At 34.7% G+C, this 22,801-nt stretch overlaps 1 protein-coding gene and 1 non-coding gene across 2 annotated transcripts; both read left to right on the forward strand.

The window, feature by feature from the left end:
- The first annotated feature begins 307 nt into the window (after nt 1–307).
- Nucleotides 308–3,981, forward strand: LOC115702236 (lycopene epsilon cyclase, chloroplastic). Its single transcript, XM_030629688.2, has 11 exons — nt 308–1,083; nt 1,278–1,449; nt 1,776–1,911; nt 2,042–2,152; nt 2,248–2,350; nt 2,461–2,604; nt 2,703–2,810; nt 2,974–3,070; nt 3,174–3,302; nt 3,400–3,532; nt 3,685–3,981. Exons 1-11 carry the CDS (start codon nt 778–780, stop codon nt 3,848–3,850), a joined length of 1,605 nt encoding a protein of 534 aa, XP_030485548.2. The 5' UTR covers nt 308–777; the 3' UTR covers nt 3,851–3,981.
- Nucleotides 3,982–14,538: 10,557 nt separating this feature from the next.
- Nucleotides 14,539–14,645, forward strand: LOC115702262 (small nucleolar RNA R71). The gene has a single exon (XR_004008838.2). It is a non-coding gene; the product is annotated as a small nucleolar RNA R71 (small nucleolar RNA).
- Nucleotides 14,646–22,801: the final 8,156 nt, after the last annotated feature.

Genomic DNA, 22,801 nt, shown 5'->3' on the forward strand with positions numbered 1-22,801 from the left:
ATTGGAAAAATATGTTGATCTATCTATTACATGTAACTAATCCATGTAGAACTACATTAAGCATATAAATTTGGATGCTTAGTCCTTGGTGAAATTTTTTGCTAAATTTGATATTTGGTCTAAAATTTAAACTATCATGCTAATTAAATAAAACATACTAAAAAAAGAAATTAAATGGCTTTATTGGGATCCACGTAACGTATAATGTACAGTTTAGTTCCCCTACTTAGCTAAACTCTCACTCTCTCAATTTATTCATGTAAGTTTCTTCATAAAGAAATAAATAAAAGCTTTCTTGTCTTGTAGTTTTCCTTAGGAAAATTTATAATTACTGATATTTTTTTTGGACTCAGTTCTTCAAAGAGGAAAGAGATTTGGTTTGTGTTTGGACCATGGTACGGTACCATGCACGAAAAGCCGCCGTTGGTTGGTTTTCGATAAGGGTAGCTATTTTCCGAGTCAAAGAACTAATCAAACGCCTCCACGTGTCATATTACGGATGACTTGTTTGACAACGCAGACACAAAATTAAAACACACCATATAACTCTCTCCCTCCTTTTCCTTCATTCTCTTCCTTCCCTATCATTTACTACCCACCCCTGTTATCCACAAAACTCTCTCCGCCATTAACGCCAAAAACAGAGCTTCCCCCTGAAAGAGAACTAAACTATCAGAAAGAGACAGACTTTGCATTAACTCGGTGAAGTTTGGTTTTTTCTTTATTTAGTATTTATGTATAAATGTTAGGGTCTTGAAGAAGAAAGAGTTTTAGAATATGCTCGGGATGGAGAGTATAGGACTCGGTGCTCGGAACTTTGTGGCCGTGACGGTGTCGTTTGGGTCTGGTTTGAGGCTAAGAAGAGGAGGGTTGGTGAAGAGAAAAGCTCCGTTTTGTGGCTATGGTTTTTGCAGGCGTAGTTGTCTGCGAGTGATGGCCAATGCGGGGAGTGAGAGTTGTGTGGCGGTGAAACAAGGTTTCGCAGACGAAGAGGATTACATAAAAGGAGGTGGGTCTGAACTCGTTTTCGTCCAAATGCAACAGAACAAGTCCATGGAATTACAGTCTAAGCTCTCTGACAAGGTTAAACACAGTGCTTTGTATGATGACTTTACATGTATATTTTGATTTTATTAGCATGAGAAAGTCAACCTTTTTTAGAGTTTCGTTTTAATTCTGGCATTAATCATTTTCAAAATTGGGGTTTCTGTTAAGGAATCATGTAGTAAAGCCTTATTTGTTTATCTATTTTTATATATATATTTTTTTTTTTGCAGCTTCCTGCAATTTCAATTGGTGATAAAATACTGGATTTGGTGGTGATAGGATGTGGTCCTGCGGGTCTTGCTCTAGCTGCGGAATCAGCTAAGTTAGGATTAAACGTTGGACTCATTGGACCAGATCTCCCTTTCACAAACAATTATGGTGTTTGGGAAGATGAATTTAAGGGTACCTTGCTTTGTATTTGGTTTTTGTTTTTATGATTTCTAATACACTAATACTGTAGCTGTTTATGATGATGTATTATTATTTGACATTGTTTTGGTTTTTAATGACTTATTGATTATCTCTTCCTCTCAACCAACTGTTGTGACAAAATTTGCCTTATTATATTGTTGCTTGTTCTAGATTACATATATTATATTCAAGATAAGCTACTCAAATACTATATTATATTACTAGTTTTCTTATTTTTTTATTCTAAATAAAAAAAAGTCTACTTTTGCTAGATATTATTGTAGATTTAATAATATTAAAATATGCATTGTTTTCAGATCTTGGACTTGCAGGTTGTATTGAGCATGTATGGCCAGACACCATTGTTTATCTTGACAATGATGATCCTATTCTGATTGGTCGTGCTTATGGACGAGTTAGTCGTCATTTGCTTCACGAGGAACTGTTAAGAAGGTAAGACAAAGCCTGTACAGTGAAAAAAAGCACATTATATTTATACATGTTAAATTGCTGATGGTAACTTTATAGTGAGAATTGTGGAAATGGTATTCATAGATATGTAATATGTATTAATTTTTCCTAGGTGTGTGGAGTCAGGTGTTTCGTATCTTAATTTAAGAGTGGAAAGCATTGTTGAAGCTACCAATGGTCATAGTCTTGTGGCCTGTGAACAAGATATTGTTGTTCCTTGCAGGTATGTTTTTCTTACTTTTATCATCATAAAATGGAGACTTGTTCAATGTAGTTATCATTGCTTTGCTTCGTTCCAATTCTAACATGGTATTATAGGCTTGCTACTGTTGCATCAGGAGCTGCTTCAGGGAAACTACTGGAGTATGAGGTGGGCGGGCCAAAGGTTTCGGTGCAAACAGCATACGGTGTGGAAGTTGAGGTAGAATCATTAGCCTAATACAGAGAACTTGTTACTTGTTGAATACTGGGAATTCTTTGTAAGTGGCGAAAGTGCTAAATATCTTTCTAATAACTTCTATCAACTCTCAGGTTGAAAATAATCCATATGATCCCAGCTTGATGGTTTTCATGGACTATAGGGATCACTTGAAGCACAAAGTTCCAAGCATAGAAGAAGAATACCCAACTTTTCTCTATGTGATGCCCATGTCTCCAACAAGAGTATTCTTTGAGGTTCCTCCAGTTGGCATTATTAGTTTTGCTGTGTTATGTGATTCTTCACCATAATCATTGGAAAGAGTTTTACATAATCTTTACTTTTTCTTATTCAGGAAACTTGTTTGGCTTCCAAAGATGCCATGCCTTTTGATTTACTAAAGAACAAACTCTTATCAAGGTTAAAGACAATGGGTATCCAAATTTCCAAAACTTATGAAGAGGTATGTAGGGATTGACGTGAGGGGGTAGGGATGGCTATATTTCTGGGAGCGAACTCCTATCCAACCTTTGCTTTTTACTATTTTTTTTTTCTTTTTTTCATTTCTCATTTTTCTTTGGTATAAGAAATTAAAATGCATTGAACAACAACATTGTTTAATCCAGGAATGGTCTTATATTCCAGTCGGCGGATCCTTGCCCAATACAGAGCAGAAAAATCTTGCATTTGGTGCCGCTGCCAGCATGGTACATCCAGCTACAGGTAGAAAACTTCGAACGTTAATCTAACTTCCATTTCCCCCCCCAAAATTATAAAGAAAAGAAATCTAAATGCTTTTTTAATACTTGTTTTCTCTTGAAAACAGGCTATTCGGTTGTGAGATCTTTGTCTGAAGCTCCAAAATACGCTTCTGTAATAGCAAATATTCTGAAGCAGGGCCAAGCCGAGGGCCTCCTAAGCCGGGAAAGAAGTACTAAGAACATTTCAATGCAGGGTAATAAGACTACTAGACTCTATACTGGCTGCCTTGTGATTGTACACTGGAATATGTTCTTATTAGTATGCTTGTTTATTTATTTTTCTCTTTCTAGCTTGGAATACTCTTTGGCCACAAGAAAGAAAGCGCCAAAGGGCCTTCTTCCTATTCGGGTTAGCACTCATTTTGCAGCTGGACATTGAAGGCACAAGAACATTCTTTCGCACTTTCTTCAGATTACCTGATTGGTATGATCACAATACTAGCTTTTCTTATTTAAAATCATTGATATAAACATGCATACAAACGAGAGCCCATGAAAGAGTAATTCAGAAGAACATTTGCTTGCTTTCCAAATGGTGTGTAGGGATTAATTCTCTCTCTTTCTCTCATTTTTCAGGATGTGGCAGGGTTTTCTAGGCTCTACTCTCTCCTCAGCTGACCTTGCAGTGTTTGCATTGTACATGTTTGTAATAGCTCCAAATAATTTGAGAATGTCCCTTATCAAACATCTAATGTCTGATCCAACAGGAGCAACCATGATAAGAACTTATCTCAGTATATAGCTTGTAATGTTACTTGTTAGACTGCCCACTTGTCACTTTTGAGGGTTTTTAGGCTCTTGTGTAGATATATGTATACATACAAGTCCATTTTTTTTTGTTGTCTCAATAATAATGTTCTGTTTTCTTCTCCAGCCGCCAGAGAAAAAATAGCTACGATTAAGTCTTTCTATACTTTTTTTGGTCAGGAAGTCTCTCTATACTTTTTTCTTGTTCTCAGTTATGAATTTTGGACTTTAAAAAGCAAAAGCAATTCAAGTTGAACCATCAAGAAAAGCTTGTTTTGACCATCATTTACAAGTAATAGAGTTACAAAAGTGAGGTCGATCTCACAAACACCACCGTAAATAAATATCAAACAATTAAACTTTTATTTCTAATTTAGCAATCGAATCAAAGGATTTTATAATTAAATAATCTACACAAAAAGTAATTAACTAAACAAATAAATAAAGCAATTAATTAATATGATATCAACAATGATAAAAATTTAGAGTAATTAATTGCAATTGAATTTATTTTACATGGTTTAACATAATTTAATTCTTAGTCATTTTCATGTAATAACTAATTTACTAAATAAATTTATATTCGGAATAGGACATATAAATCACAACCTATATGCAAATTTTTTATTATCGTGATAAATTGAAATCCTAATTGCTACCTAAACTAAACAAGTACTCTCACCCTATATGTAAATATGTATCTATTTCACTATAGCATAAACAATACTCACTTTTTAGATTTCGTATTAATATCATAAACAATTAATTGATCGCCAGATGTTACGAAATTTATGAACAATACGCAAGTGCACGTAATCAAGTAGTAAATTCACACAGGTGAGGTCGAACCACAAGGAATTGGATTGAATACCACTAGACTAAATTTATGATTCTATTTGGCAAACCAATAGTTTTTATGATTAAAACAAAACAATAATTCAAGAAACTTAAATAGACAGATAAAAATTAATCAAGATGAGAAAATAGGGAAGAGAAACCTGTTGAATTGCTTACCCAATTGTTAATGACTAATTGCTATCCTTTTTCTTGATGTGAATGACAGATTATACAATCTAACCTAACTCTTTTCAGATCTTTTAGGTTCTATATCACATGTTCTCTAATTAATCTCTTAATTAGAATCACATGTAATCAACCTTAAGCAGTAATCTAATTGTCAGATAGGTCACACAAATACTTTCGTTTCACATAAAACCTAGATTATCCAATTTTAGCATTCTCAATTCTCACTTTTCAGATTTTGAATTGAGATCATAAAACATGTAGAAGATGATCAAGCTTACACATGGAATTAAACCCAAATATAGATAATTTCACAAATCAAGATTAAAGGAATGACAATTGACATTAACTAGGCAAAACTTTGAATAACATTCATCATCTTCCCCGATTGTGAATTTAGTTCATGAAAATAAAATTATCCACGATTAAATCTAGAACAGAAATAGACATAAAGAAATTAAAGAGTTGAAGAAAGAAACTAGATGGTGATTTCTCTCTGGTTCGTCAAGATAGCTTCCTCTCCTCCTTCATTCACTTTTCGGGGCCGATTTCTGATGCCTTTCATCATCTGAGTTGAGTCCCTTATATAAGAATTAGGGTTGTGCCTCTAATTGGAAAAATATCGGAATTAGGTCGAAAATCCCGTGTTTCGTACCTGGTCGCGACTACCTTAATGGCTGGTCGCGACCATAGGAAAAAATGGAAAAACACGCATTCTGCCAATCCACCTAAGTCGCGACCGTAGTCGCGACCAAAGAAAAGGGTCGACTAGGGCTTGTCATGGTCGCGACTACTGATACGTTTCTGGAAGCTTTAGCAGATTTTTCACCAGATTGTCCTGTCTTTTTGCCAATTGACTGAATTTGAACTATAATGCACCGGGAACCCGAAACAAGGAAAATCAAGCGTAAAACCGCTCCAAAAAGGCTACCATAAATGAGAAAATGCTTATTAATGTGACCCGGAACTTAGGCTAAAAATAGCCTAACAAAATTCCCCCAAACTAGATCCTTACTCGCCCTCGAGTAAGACTAAGACTACTACTAACTATGCTATCAAATAATCATAATGCTACTGCCTCAAGTTCCATTTCCTTCCATTGATCAAACTAGGATTTCAATTCCACACTCTAACAATTAATTCGGATGCTCACCTTATCACACAATGCACAAACACAAATTGACTTTACAATTGAAACAATGTTATAATGGTCTTACTCTTTCCAATCATTCCAGAAACCGATAGCCAATATGCTTGCATGCTTACCTCTCTCCACTAATATTGACAACATCCTTTTTGGAATCAATAGGTCTTGCAGGGTAAAATTTTTGGACTTAAGTATTTGGTAACTGCAAAGTGTTCTTGGCGAAGGATATCATAAGCACCTTTATAACCCCCAAGCTTCCCATATGTTGAAATTTCTCGAAGTGTTCCCACAACTAACTACGATTGAGAAATTTTTTTCTTATGTTTTTTTTTCATTCACCTGACATCACTGAAATCTTCTATATTTTTCTTCATTTCATTCACATTTATTTATTTTTTTCATTCAAGTGATGCTGAGTTTACAATTTTTCTTTCACCTTTCTCAATCACGCAAGATTTCTTTCTTCTATCCTTTCACACACTATGTATTTCACTCCCCCAAAATTATTGTAAAGCTTATGATATCATTGAAGATGTAATGAGGACAAAAACAACAGTGTGGATACATCTTTTGGTTCAATGGGAAAAGAAACAAAACAGGTTTAGGCTCAACAGGGTTCACTAAGGATATTCATTTTATGGTAGGCTTAAAAGGCTCAAACTATCCAAACAACTGCCTAAATCATGTTCCTATTGAATGCTGTCAAGGATTTCGCCTTGAGAGAATAAGGCATGCAAGTTCTAAGCTGTCCAGCCAGTCTTACCACAAACTACAGTAAAACAATTATAACATATTTCACAGATATCAAATTGCATCCATACACAGGTTTTACAAGCATCCAAACTAATCCAAAGAGTTAACAGAATTAAGCACACAGTTTTTACAACTTCAGGACACTTTACAATCAACAGCAGCATACAACTATCCTTAGCTTATTGCCAAATCTTAAGAAAACTAAAACAGAAAAATTAAAAATTTAAGTCCCTCCCCCCAAACTAAAGAGCACATTGTCCCCAATATGTAAATAAAAGGAAAAGGAAAGAGACTTACCTGAGACCCTTATCAGAAAGGGTTTGGTGGCGGCAGTTGGTCATATGGGTGAAAACGAGGAGGTGGCGCCAGATAATTAGGGTCCTCAATCCCAATGTTCATTCTGGTGATTAGAGAGTTAAGTTGATTAACTTGCCCCTCATCGTAGATACTCCTTTGCACCATGTAGTTTTTCATGTGGTTGTTCTGCTGAATTATATAACTCAGTTGTGCATGAGTATATTCCATTGCTGGATCAATGGCCCCAAGAAGTTGTGGTGGCTCTTCCTCCTCTTCTTCTACACTGGGCTCTCTTTGCCGCCTTCGACCTTGAGGTTACGCTTCTAGGGGTGGCTACCCATAAGGATGAGGTTCCTTGAGCCTGTTAACCATGTTGACATCCATTTTTTTTGCGGTACCCCCTTGTTGTCATATTGCAATTCAGGCACATCATAGGTCCCGCAAAGATCAATAATCACTCCAGCCAACCCAAGGCCACCGCCTGTGGCTCCCTGAACAATTTGCTCAATACTACTTAGATCACTTGACCAACATTAATATTGTACCCCTTCATAATGACGTACACATATTTCAGTCTATCCATCTGAACATCAGAAAAATGCTTGCTCGGTACCAACCGAGCATTCACAAAGTACAACCAGTTTTAGCCACAGGGTTGATTTCACACTGGTACAGTAAATTGGGCGACCCATCCTGCCCATCATTATCATGGAACCGTTATCCCGGGAACCCCACAATTTCGGCAACATCTGCCATATCAAATTGCTCTTCTTCCTCAATAATCTGCAAGCGTTGATCTTCTCTAGAGTAGTCAGGTAAGGAGTACATGACATTGATGGCATCAGATGTGGCAGGAACTTTCTCGCCATGCGCCTTGACCTCTCCGTTCCTTCGTTCAGGCCAATTCGCCAGAAATTCACAAGCCATAGTAACATTGGCTCGGTCTTTAGCATCAACAAAGGTACCCCACTTCATTCCCTCAATTTGACCTCAAATTTTTTCAAACTGAGGTTGACGTCTCTATGGAGCATCGGGGAACTCCATACCCCGGCCTTCAATATAGGGCCTACTCTTTAGCCGAAGGAAGCGTTGTTGGGCCGCTTCGCTTACAAACCAAGTTTTATCAAAAGTTGAAGATGGTGGGTTGGATGATGAACCCCCCCTCTTCATTATCCCTTGTTCTTTTGGCACCCATAATCAACAAAAACTATAATTTTTTCACAAACAAAAAATTCTAGAGAAAATTAGGCAGCACCTCCCCTTATATTTCTTGATTTCTCAAAATTCAAATATCACCAAAATAACACAAATAACACCAATGGCAATCCACAATCCACAATACTCCAATCAATCACAAAACATTCCCAAATACTCAATTAATTCCAAGAAATCCCCAAATCCTTCAATCAATCTCTTAAAATAAGAAAAGGGATGATACTTACTAATTGAAGAAGCCACTAATCCACCTCCATTGTTGAATATCCTTGAAAAGCTTGAGGTTGAAGATGATGAATAGTGTTTTCGGATTTAGGTAAGAATTGGTGATTTTGGGTGTGATTTTTGAAGAAAAAGGATGTTTGATGAGAGAAATTGAGTTTTTGGATGATTTGGATTGAAAAATTGATAAATGGGTGAAAAAATTTGAAGAATGGGTGAGGAGGGTTGGTATTTCGGCTGAGAAAGAGGTTGAATGAGGGTGGAAAAATATTTTTAGGGTTTGGTTGAATGAGATGAAATGGGGTGTTTTTATAGGTATTTTTAGGTCAGCACGTAAGCTGGTCGCGACAACCATAAGGGCTGGTCGTGACTAGCTTCGAAAAAAATTTGCCAGCCTTTTTGTAGAATCCGTGGTCGCGACCATGAAAAAGGGTCGCGACCATGGGTAGGGCTGGTTGCGACTACTGAACCTTGAATTTTTCCTGGGTTCTACAGAACCCCCAAGTCACGACCAGGGTCGCGACCATGAAAAAGGGTCTCGACCGTGGAACCTGGTGGTCGCGACCACTGGGTTCTGAGGCCTGAAAAATTATTTTTTTTTTTGATTTTTCACATTTTTCACGATTCAACCAAAATTATAATGTCTGAAACTTTACAAAAAAAATTTAAAATGCTAAAAACAAATAAATTATAAACAAAAACAAAAGTCTCAAAAATAAAGGTAAACACTTGGGTTGCCTCCCAAGAGCGCTGTCTTTATCGTCATATAGCCGGACATTGAGTTATTCTTCAAAGAGGTGCCAATATAATGACAGACTTGGCTTGGTCAATTTGACCTCCCAAGTAGAGCTTCAATCGCTGTCCATTAACTTTAAAGGTTTCTGGACTTTCACCCTTCAATTCTACAGCTCCATATGAAAACGCCTTGACCACCGTGAACGGTCCAGACCATCTTGACTTCAACTTACCAAGAAACAATTTCAACCTTGAATTAAAAAGTAAAACTTGCTGTCGGGTTGAAATTCCTTCCTGACTAAGCTTCGGTCGTGCCACTTCTTTGTTCTTTCCTTGTAGATCTTTGCATTTTCATAGGCCTCATATATAAATTCTTCCAGCTCATTCAATTGCAGCAGCCTTTTCTCTCCTGCAGCCGCTAAGTCTATGTTGAGGGTCTTCATAGCCCAATAGGCCTTATGCTCTAATTCTACCGGTAGATGACAGGCTTTTCCGTACACCAACCTATACGGTAACATCTCAATAGGTGTTTTAAACGCTGTTCTATAAGCCCACAGTGCATCATCTAACTTTTGTGACCAGTCCTTCCTTGATCTCTGCACTGTTTTCTCCAATATCATCTTAATTTCCCGGTTAGAAATTTCGGCTTGGCCATTGCTCTGTGGATGGTAGGGTAGAGCAGTTCTATGGCAGACGCCATATCTGGATAGGAGAGCTTCAAACTATTTATTGCAAAAATGACTCCCTTCATCGCTAATGATTGCTCGGGGAGTTCCAAACCGAGTGAATATGTACTTTTGAAGGAAAGACAAAACTGTTTTACCATCATTGGCTGGAGATGCAACAGCTTCAACCCATTTTGATACATAATCCACATCCAATAAAATGTACAAATTGTTGAAAGAAGAAGGAAAGGGACCCATGAAATCTATCCCCCAAACATCAAACAATTCCACCTCCAAGATACCTGTCAAAGGCATTTCGTTTCTTTTAGAAATGTTCCCCGTTCTCTCACAACGATCACATGCCTTCACAAAGTCATTAGCATCTTTGGAAAGAGTAGGCCAAAAGAATCCACTTTGAAGAACCTTCGAAGCAGTTCTTGTGCCACTAAAATGCCCCCACATTGTAAAGCATGGCAGTGGTTCAAGATAGAATATATCTCTTCTTCAGGCACACATCTTCTTATTATTTGATCAGCACAGTGCTTGTAGAGAATCGACTCTTCCCAATAGTAATGCTTTACCTCTGAAAAGAGCTTTTTCAGTTGTTGACGAGACATCTCTGGAGGAGTAACATTGGCAGCCAAGAAGTTGACATAATCAGCAAACCAAGGTACATCAAGCTCCCCCTCAAACTAAAGAGTTGTTCATCAGGAAACTCTTCATTTATCTGCACCTCTTTTGCATTCTGGCTTTCTTCTATTTCTAGTCTTGAAAGATGGTCAACAACTAGATTCTCAGTCTCCTTCTTGTCCTTTATCTCAATGTCGAATTCTTGAAGCAGAAGCACCCACCGAATCAACCTTAGATTTGCATCCTTCTTGGTCATAAGGTACTTTATTGCTGAGTGGTCTGTATAAACTATCCCCTTATTCCCAATCAGATAGGGCCAAAACTTATCACATGCAAACAAAATTGCAAATATCTCTTTATCTGTGGTGGCATAGTTTAACTGAGCATCATTCAAGGTTCTACTAGCATAGTAGATGGTATGAAATACCCTGTCAACCCGTTGTCCCAAGACCGCTCCGATTGCGTAGTCACTTGCATCACACATCAACTCGAATGGCAATTCCCAATTTGGTGAAGTGACTGTAGGTGCTGAGATCAATTTCTCCTTATGAACTTGGAAAGCTTTCAAGCATTCTTCCCCAAACTCAAAAGGAACCCCGTTAACAAGCAGATTGGACAACGGTTTTGCGATCTTTGAGAAGTCTTTAATAAATCTCCAGTAGAATCCAGCATGGCCCAGAAAACTCCTTACTACGTTTATAGAAACAGGAGGGGGTAAATTCTCTATTGTTGACACCTTGGCTTTATCCACCTTGATGCATGCCTTTGAGATCTTATGCCCCAGAACTATCCCATCTGTTACCATGAAATGACACTTTTCCCAGTTAAGTACCAAGTTTGACTCCTCACATCTGATTAGCACTTTCTCCAAATTCTCCAAACAATGATCGAATGAAGAACCGAAAACCGAGAAATCATCCATAAAGATCTCTATACATGTTTCAATCAAGTCTGAAAAGATTGCCATCATACACCTCTGAAATGTTGCTGGAGCATTACATAGTCCAAAGGGCATTATCCTGAAAGCAAAAGTGCCATATGGACATGTAAATGTCGTCTTTTCTTGATCCTCAGGTGCTATGGCTATTTGATGGTACCCAGAATAGCCATCTAAGAAACAGTAATACTCTTGCCCAGCCAACCGGTCTAACTTCTAATCAATAAAGGGTAAGGGAAAATGGTCCTTCCTGGTTGCCTTGTTGAGCTTCCTGTAGTCAATGAAGATTCTCCAACCAGTAACCATTCTAGTAGGGATTAATTCGTTCTTCTCATTCTTTATCACTGTCATCCCCCTTTCTTTGGTACTACTTATATTGGGCTAACCCACTTACTATCTGAAATTGGGTAAGCCACTCCAGCATCTAACTGTTGGAAATTATTTTACCAGGATCTTAGATCTACTCACAAGTATGTTGATTAACACCCTAAAAACGATTATGAAATAAACACATATAAAGTATGAGAAACCTTACATTGGGTGCAGCGGAATAATATGACTCCTCCCGTTCAGATCTCTAACCCTTGTATCCTTTCTGTCGTAGAGTATTATCAAGATCTGAACCTGGATCTCTTTCTCTCCTCCTTTAGTGCTGAAACTCCTTCGTGTTGAATGTCTTTCTTCACGATCTTCCTCACTATGATTGAGGTATCACTTGCTGTGTGTGGGCACTACTCTAATCACTAAGTGGTTCGAAATTATGAAGGAAGAAGAAGAGTAAGAAGTGGCGGCTAGGGTTTAGAAAGAGAAGGCTCAGGTTTTTCTCTGAATGAAAAGTGTAATTTTCCTGAAGCCTTCACTATCTATTTATAGCATTCCACTAGGGTTAGGTTTGAATTATTTGGTATTAAAATAATGAAAATATCAGATGATAAACCCTATAAAAGTGGCCGGCCTAGGCAATATGGATTTGGGCCTCACTTTTTGCAATTTTGCAGTTTTATCATTTATGCATCTCATTTTCTCAAAAATGCCAATTTTCAAATTCAACCATTTAAATGACAATTCTAACTATTTAATAACTATAAATAATTATTAAATAATATTGTCATTTATCATATTTATTAATTGAACCATACAAAGTATCATAATTAACAAATATGCCCCTAAAACTCTTTCTTTACAATTTCGCCCTTACTTAGTGAAAAATTCACAAATAGACATAGTCTAATTTGAGAATTATAATTGATTAATCAAAACAAATCATATGAGTCTTACAAGCAATATTATCTCAACTAGTGCGGGGACCATGGGTCTATATAACCGAGCTTCCAATAAGCAGATCAAGAATTTATAACCTAAATTCACTGACTTATTAATTTTTCGTTGAATCCGCGCATAAAACTTAGAATTGCACTCTCAGTATATAGAATGCTCTATATGTTCCACCATATAGAAACATCATTAGTTATCCATTGTTATAATCCTAATTTGATCAATGATCCTCTATATGAATGATCTACACTGTAAAGGGATTAGATTACCGTTACACCCTACAATGTATTTTATCCTTAAAACACTTAACCCCGTATAAATGATATCTCAGCTTATGTGAAATGAGTACTCCACCATTTATTTTCGTTTGGTCAATCTCGAAGGAGATCATCCTTTACTTACTATTCGCCAGATAGAAGCTATAGATTCCATGTTTATGTTAGCGCTCCCACTCAATTGCACTACCGTGTTTCCAAAACGTACGTATCACCCTGACCCAAAAGTAGGCTTAACTAACAAATCAAAGAACACGAATAACACTCTTGAGATTGAACCTAATCATATCAGGATTAAGATCATTTGATCTAGGATCAACTAGGCGATATTGACTTGAATAGATATTACGGTAAGTTTAATAAATCTATGTCAAAGTTCAATATTGGTCCGTTCCGATGCATACTCCATGCACCCAACCTGAGCTTTACTTTAACCAATGCTCTGGAAAGAACATAGCATTATACCAAATGCAAGTAAACTCTGTTGTAGATTATCATATCAGTAAGACCCTGTGTCTGATAAATCTAGGAATCTTTATTCACATAGTCATGTTTACTTTCCAATGTGTTGACAACACAATAAACAGGATCAAGTATGTGAAAAGGGTTTCAGATGAATTTATAAATCAAATAGACAAGCAATTGATAAGATGAACCAAAACATACACAAATGAATGAAAAATACTTCTGTTTCTTTATTGATGTTGAATAAAATGGATTACATTGAAATGGAGTTTTATTTAGGGCATAAAACCCAACACTAACCACTTGACCACCTCTTTTCTGACAACTTCTTTCATTAGTGGATTAAGTCTTCGTTGTGCATCAATAGTCGGTTTAGCACCCTCCTCCATTATAATTCAATGCATAACTGTAGAGGGACTGATTCCCTTAATGTCAGCCAATGTCCACCCAATGGCTTTATTGTGCGCCTGGAGTACTCTAAGCAACTTGTCAGTCTCCATATCAGAAAGTGAAGCTGACACTATCACTGGAAGCTTCTTGTCTTCTCCCAAAAACTCATACCGTAGATGATTAGGAAGCACCTTCAGTTCTAGCTCTGGTGGTTTCTCTGTAGATGGAGCAGGCTTCTTTGGCACAAACCCCAACTCTTCATAATACTTCCTATTCAATGGCCCATAGGAGTCGAGCCATTTAGCATAGCCCATCGCCTCCATTCCTTCTTGCTCAACCAACTCATCCTCGGTTAAGCTCAATTCTAAAGGATCTTCTATCAACTTTTTCTTTTCCACAATAGTATCGATCAAATCAACAAAGAAACAGTTATCAGTTTTGTGATGGCATCTACCTCATGCATACCAGCCACCTTCTTTGTCTAACTTCTTTCAGTTGGCCATTGCTGATTATTCAGGGCCATCATTTCTAACAGTTCATAGGCCTCGTTTACACTTTTCCTCATAAATTCCCCACCAGTTGTAGCATCTATAAGTGTTCTTAGTATTACCAATCAACCCGTTGTAGAAGTTGTGGACCAGCATCCACTTCTCAATACCTTGATGAGGACACTTCCTGATAAGATGCTTGAACCTCTCCCAAGCCTCATGGAGAGATTCATTGTCCATCTAATAGAAATTATTAATTTCTCCTCGCAGCTTAGCAGACTTTGCTGGAGGAAAGAACTTAGACAGAAACTTCGTTGCCAAATCAATCCATGTTGCTATAGAATTTGGTGGCAAGGTGATCAACCAACTCTTGGCTCTCTCTCTTAGCAAGAATGGAAAAAATCTCAAGCGGATGGCATCATCACTAACTGTTGGGTTTTATGCCCTAAATAAAACTCATTTCATATAATCAGATTTACTTATTAATAAAGATCAGAAATAACATTTTATGTTGCATGGTTCACATGATTTATTTCATGATTATATGTATATAATGTATGAATTCTTTTTAAGTCCAGAACATATGAGTTGGTTAAAGATTATAGTGTTGTCAGCACAGTGGAATATAATCTTTATTATATGTTTAAAAGTTTATTCCCTGATTTGTCAGAACACTGGATTTAGACTGACATGGTATAATCAGCGATAGGTATTCTTACACCTTGGAAAAGTGTTATGTCCTTTCCAGGACATTGGCAAAGTTTACTAGTATCGGATGTATGGAGTATACATCGGAAGGGACCGATATTGAACTTTGATTAGATATGTTAAAACTTACCGTAATATCTATTCTATTCAATATCACCTGTTGATCCTAGATCACATGATCGAAATCCTGATATGGTTAGGTTCAATCTCAAGAGTGTTATTCGTGTTCTTTGATTTGTTAGTTAAGCCTAGTTTTGTATCAGGGTGATACGTACATTTTGGGAACACGGTAATGCAATTGAGTGGGAGCGCTAACATAAATATGGAATCTATAGCTTCTATTTGGCAAATAGAAGTAAAGGATGATTTCCTTCGAGCTTAACCAAACGAAGATAAATGGTGGAGATCTCATTTCACTTAGGTGAAATATCATTTATACAGGGTTAAGTGTTTTAAGGATAAAATACATTGTAAGGTGTTACGGTAATTTAATCCCTTTACAGTGTAAATCATTTATATAGAGGATCATTGATCACATTAGGGTTATAACAATGGATAACTAATGACGTGTCTATATCGTGGAACATATAGAGCGTTTCTATATGACTGAGAGTGCAATTCCAAGTTCTAAGTGTGGATTCAATGAGGAATTAATAAGTTAGGGAATTTACTTGGTAAATTCGGTTCGACTTATTGGAAGCTCGGTTATATAGACCCATGGTCCCCATACTAGTTGAAACCATACTGCTTGTAAGACTCAGTTAATTGATTTTAATTAATCAATTATAATTCTAAAAGTTAGACTATGTCTACTTTATGAATTCTCACAGTTTAAGGATGAAATCGTAAAGAAAAAGGGTTTCTAGGTTTAATTATTAATTAAGAGACTTTGTATGTCTAATTAATAATTATTTTAAATGACAATATTATTTAATAATCTATTTTAGTTATTAAATAATTAGTTTTGGCATTTAAATGATTAGAATTGGAAAAATGGTATTTTTGGAGAAATTAAAATAAAATTGAGGAAACTGCAAAATCCAAGTGAGGCCTATTTCACCCTATGGCCGGCACCTCTTTGTGTGTTTCCCAATTATTATTTTCAATTTTAATTGCCATGTAATTGCTAATCAAAGCCTAGCAGAAATAGGAAAGTGGTTGATCACACTAAATAAAGCAGTTAATTGATTACACAGTAATTAAGGAAACTGTTTTATTTGGAAAGTTGTGCTCTCCCTTTTCCCTATATATAGCAACCCTTGTTCTCTTCTCTTAAAATGTCTTTGTATGCTTATGAAGCCATAAGCCACGAAATTCAAGAGAGAAAAAGAGAGAAAATTTCGAAATCCTTGTGAGATGAGTAGTGCCCACACACATCAAGTGGTATCTCAATCATAGTATGGAAGACTATGGAAATTCTGCATCAAAGAAGGAGAAAAGAAGATCCAGGTTCAGATCTTGGTGATGCTCTGCTACAGAAAGGAATCAAAGGCTAGAGATCTGAACGGAAGGAGTCATATTATTCCGCTGCACCCACTGTAAGGTTTTCTAACTTTATATGTGTTTATTTTCATTGTTTTAGAATTCATATTAGGTTGTTAATCCAACATACTTGTTAGTAAATCTAGATCCTGGTAAAATAATTTCCAACACTAACTCCATTGATCTTGAAAGTCTGACATAACTCCATGAAGTTTGACAAGTGCAGATTGGGGTCTTCAGATGGGAGTCCACCAAACTGGACTGAAGATTGCACCATTTAGAGTATGGCAGGCTTTATTTCAAAGTTGTTAGCATCAACGGGTGGTCTTATACAAGACTGGACCCCGTAAGAGTTGGAAGAATGTAGTCTCTCAGACTGCGGCCATTAGCTTGATCTTCAACGACACCTCCATTATTACCATTGTTGCCTCCATTGTTACCACCATTAGCATTCTCAGCCATGATTTCTTCTGTTTCAGTAGTTGCTGAAACTCTTTCTTGCCTCTTGTTTCTTCTGTTTCTCCTACAAGTCTTCTCAATTTCAGGATCAACTGGAAATATGACACACTGTCCTTGACGTTGCATACACCTTCAATCCTGAAATAGACAAAGACAATGTTGAAAGAAATAGGTTAGTAGTTAGCAAGAAAAATAAACCAAAATAGAATTTAATGTAATCATATGCAATATCAAACTTTAAACAATTCCCCGGCAACGGCGTCAAAAACTTGTTAAGAAATTTATGAACAATACGCAAGTGCACGCAATCAAGTAGTAAACTCACACAAGTGAGGTCAAACCACAGGAAATTGGATTGAATACCACTAGACTAAATTTATGATTCTATTTGGCAAACCAATAGTTTTTATGATTAAATCAAAACAATAATTCAAGAAACTTAAATAGACAGATAAAAATTAATCAAGATGAGAAAATAGGGAAGAGAATCCTATTGAATTGTTTACCCAATTGTTAATGCCTAATTGCTATCCTTTTTCTTGATGTGAATGACAGATTATACAATCTAACCTAACTCTTTTCAGATCTTTTAGGTTCTAAATCACATGTTCTCTAATTAATCTCTTAATTAGAATCACATGTAATCAGCCTTAAGCAATAATCTAATTGTCACATAGGTCACGCAAATACTTTCGTTTCACATAAAACCTAGATTATCTAATTTTAGCATTCTCAATTCTCACTTTTCAGATTTTGAATTGAGATCATAAAACATGTAGAAGGTGATCAAGCTTACACATGGAATTAAACACAAATATAGATAATTTCACAAATCAAGATTAAAGGAATGGCAATTGACATTACCTAGGCAAAACTTTAAACAACATTCATCATCTTTCCCAATTGGGAATTTAGTTCATGAAAATAAAATCATCATCCAGGATTAAATCTAGAACAGAAATAGACATAAAGAAATTAAAGAGTTGAAGAAAGAAACTAGATGGTGATTTTGCTCTGGTTCGTCAAGATAGCTTCCTCTCCTCTTCATTCACTTTACGGCGCCGATTTCTGATGCCTTTCATCATTTGAGTCGAGTCCTTATACAGGAATTAGGGTTGTGCCTCTAATTGGAAAAATATCGGAATTAGGTCGCAAATCCCGTGTTTCGTACCTGGTCGCGACTACCTTAATGGCTGGTTGCGACCATAGGCAAAAATGGAAAAACACGCATTCTGCCAATCCACCTAAGTCGCGACCATAGTCGCGACCAGAGAAAAGGGTCGCGACTAGGGCTTGTCATGGTCACGACTACTGATACATTTTCGGCAGCTTCAACAGTTTTTTAACCAAATTGTCTTGTGTTTTCGCCAATTGACTGAATTTGAACTACAATGCACCGGGAACCTAAAACAAGGAAAATCAAGCGTAGAACCGCTCCAGAAAGGCTACCATAACTGAGAAAATACTTATTAATGTGACCCGAAACTTAGGCTAAAAATAGCCTAACACCAGAAAATTAAAAGAAATTAAGAACGAATGAAATAAATGCACAAGAGAATTGGGGAAGAATAGAATTATATTAAATTAAAATAAAGTGTCAAGAAAGCTCCATTAATAACCCTAATTAAAAGTCTAGCTACTCATAGTCATTGTAAACATCTCATAACAATTGATTAAGAAGATGAGAAAAGAGTAGAAGAAAAAATAACTCGTTGAATAAAAGTTGATAAAAGCCTCCAGAGCCCCTTTCTGTTTCAATTTTTTTACTCCTCCAGGCCTTTATATAGCTAAAAAAAATAAAACCCTAACTTTCTCGCAGTTTAAAAAAGTCTGACTGTGACTCTACAAAGTAGTGTTGTGACGTGTCTTCTAGGCACGAAATCCCTTTTTTAAATTTTCCATAGCGGGCCGCGATGCTACAAGGTAGCGTTGCAACACTTGAAGCACAATTTCTGGCAGAAATGAATGTAACTTTCCAAGACCTTGCTGCCAAATTTATGCGTTTTAGCACCCTGGCGCTGCAATCCAGTGTTGAGGCGCTACTCCTCACTTTCCAATTCTTCAACATTAAAGGCTCCAATCGCACTAGATCTTTTGGATTATTTTTTTGGTGCTATATCAACAAAACTTCATTTAATTTATCCTATATGCACATTTTTTTTTCTCGGATTCGTTCTATTCTTCTTAATGCTAAACCTAAAATATTAATAACTAAAAACGTAAAATTGCACAAAATACAACTAAAAGTAATTAAAAATACTTTAAGATCCTAATTAAAAATAGGACTAATTCAGTCTTAACAAACTTGACCTTTACTCGCCTTCGAGTAAAAATCAATATAAACTAAACTAAACTAAAAACAAACAAACAATAGCAAGCCTTGCTTCAATTTACACCACACTATCACTACTCACAAGATTCGATTGTTATAATATTAGATTTTTGATCCGATTGTTCTTAATACTCAACTTTAACATTCAAACTCGAAAAGAAAAATATAACTTGCAAACTACTAAATTTATTGGAACTTAATATACATGCTCGAAGTTAACTTACCATGTTTATAACCAACTTATCCATAAGCTTGCAATACTTAGCCTTATCAACAGGCTCTTGTGTAGATATATGTATTAGGGGTGTACATTAGTCTTTTTGGTCAGGTTATAGATTATTTTTACCAACCCAACATAAATACTGGGTTAAAAATATCTAATTGCAACCCGTTCAATAAAAAATAAAGAAATGCAATCCGCCCAATGATATTTGTCGGTTTGGTCGGGTTACCCCTTTAATTAACTAAAATTGTTAATTTTTTGTGTTCAAATAATTGATTTGAAAAAAATAAATATATAATATACGCTTTTCAAGATTAAAAAGGATTATAGTTTAAATTAATGTTAAAAAATAAATATAAATTGAATAAATATTAAAGTATTAAACAATATTTTTCAAAAAATAGAATAAAAAAAATATACTCATATGTAAATTTTAAATTTCAACTTCAATATTCAAATACAATCAAAATTATCTATTATAAATTTTAAATTTCAAATCAAACACTATAAATTACAAACTTTAAATGTAAAATAGTTTAACTATTAAACATAATTTATTTATTATAGATATAATTTTAGTATAAAATATGTAAATCAGTTTATTCAATTTATTTGTATAATAATATTCAACCCGCCTAATATATTCATTTGGTAGTTTGAATTTTTTGTAAAGTCATTTGAGTTGTATTTTTTATCAGTTTATTCAGTTTGATTTTGACAGTTTATTGAATTAAGCGATTTATTCGAATTAGACCGTTTTTAAATTTTTTTGAACAACCCTAATTTATATGTTCACCTCAATGAGCCTCACCACGCCTCCACCTACCAAGGTGAGTGAGCCAAGATCATTTTTAGGGCTCAGGAATTATTACCGAAGATTCATCATAAGATGGTGTGTTGGACCTCGATAGACCTCACCAGTTTTATTTTATTTTATTATTATTTTTTTTTTTCATTTAGCACACACCTCGCGATTAGACATCAATTAACCTGATAGGCCTTGATGCACCTTGCTAAACTTCGATGATGAATTATTGTAAGACATATAAAATTTTGGTGAGACACAAAAACTACTACATATGTTACTATATATAATTTTGGTTAAATAAGATTTTTGACCCCTGAATTTTGATATGTGCCAAATTATGCCCCCTGAACTTTTAAGGTCGTTAAAAATGTCCCCAGAATTATTGAGATTGTTGGATTTAAGGACTTTTGTCTAATTTCATTCAATTTTACTATTTCTGTGATTGTTTATGTACTAAATCATGCTCCTAGACTTTAATATCTACCAAATCATACCCCTTGAACTTTGACATGTACTAAATTATGCTCCCGAACTTTCATTCATGTTAGATTTTTTTTACTAAAATTAGAAAAAAGTCCTTAAATCCAACTATCTCAATAGTTGAGGGGCATTTTTAACAACCTTAAAAATTCAGGGGCATGGTTTGGTACATGTCAAAGTTTAGGAGACAAAAATCCTAATTAGCCATAATTTTTTAGTGTATATTTTGGTGCACATATTATTACTTCATCTATTAAATATGTATTAATGTGGCATTAAAGAATCAATATATATATAAAGGAAAGCATTAAGGAGTTGAGGTGACAATTTGTATGAGTTTTTCACCCTCTTCCTTGATTTCTCAATTTCTCAATTTTCTCATTTATTTATAATTTTTTTTATATATTATCAAATAATTAACGTGTCTTTTCATTTCTATAACTTACACTATTATGTACTCTCTATTATTATATCACTTTCTATAACTTACACTATTATATAATCTCTATTATTACTATATTATAATTGGTATATAAGTGACTTTTGATTGTATTTTCTTAAATGCAAAATGTCATAAGTTTTGACCATTTAGTTTACAAATAATATTATGATCTCTATATAAATAAGTTTCTCCTAATTACTATGACCATAGAATACTAATCCTCCTAAATTACTAAAGACCAAATTATGAGTACCAATAGCCATTCTTAAGATATATTTATACATATACAATCATGCCTATATATATGATAAGAGGATGCTCTGAAGTGGAGAGTCAAGAAAAATCAACGAGGTTCTTAAACTCTCTTTCAAGTCAAATACAAATATTGGTAGCTTTGAATTTGATTCGTTTTCTCTAATATAAAATTTCAATGTATTCATGCAAGTATGGTCACCTAACCATATTAGATATGAAGTTTTTTCAATTTCTTCTCAAAATATCATTTAAATAATAAATCTTCATTTTTATGTTCTTATATTTTTTTTTTTTGAAAAATGTATTTTTATTGGTTCAGTTCTATGTTATAGGTAGTCTTCTCAATAGACAAACATGATTTGGTTTTTTTTATGGAGGCCACCAAGTATTTGGGAAAGATTTATATATAATAATAAAAAAATAACATTAATAGATTAATAAAAAATATAGGAGAACATCGAATATCGTATACCATGAATATATACATATTTATCGAGTGTGATGTATAAAAAAATCTCATTTACATATATATAATTATAAATATTATATATTTTTTTTAATTAAATGTTAATTTATTTATTCTTCAATTGTACATAATATTGTATTTGAAATTTACTTTGATAGTTATTATTATTGAGTACACTACTATGTGAAATCAATATGTGATGCAATCTCTTAATATATTTGTACCATTTTGTTATTTAATGCATTTTCACACATTTTTCTTATAGGTAGTCTTCTCAATAGACAAACATGATTTGGTTTTTTTTATGGAGGCCACCAAGTATTTGGGAAAGATTTATATATAATAATAAAAAAATAACATTAATAGATTAATAAAAAATATAGGAGAACATCGAATATCGTATACCATGAATATATACATATTTATCGAGTGTGATGTATAAAAAAATCTCATTCACATATATATAATTATAAATATTATATATTTTTTTTAATTAAATGTTAATTTATTTATTCTTCAATTGTACATAATATTGTATTTGAAATTTACTTTGATAGTTATTATTATTGAGTACACTACTATGTGAAATCAATATGTGATGCAATCTCTTAATATATTTGTACCATTTTGTTATTCAATACATTTTCACACATTTTTCTTAAGAAAAAGTGCATGATGTCAAATAATTTATTGCAAAAATAGTACTTAATAAAAATAGTATTATTACAATTTTTTTCATTAAATATTTTAAATGACTAGCTTATCAATATATAT

Source organism: Cannabis sativa, chromosome 1, assembly GCF_029168945.1.
Source record: "Cannabis sativa cultivar Pink pepper isolate KNU-18-1 chromosome 1, ASM2916894v1, whole genome shotgun sequence".
Taxonomy (NCBI): domain Eukaryota; kingdom Viridiplantae; phylum Streptophyta; class Magnoliopsida; order Rosales; family Cannabaceae; genus Cannabis; species Cannabis sativa.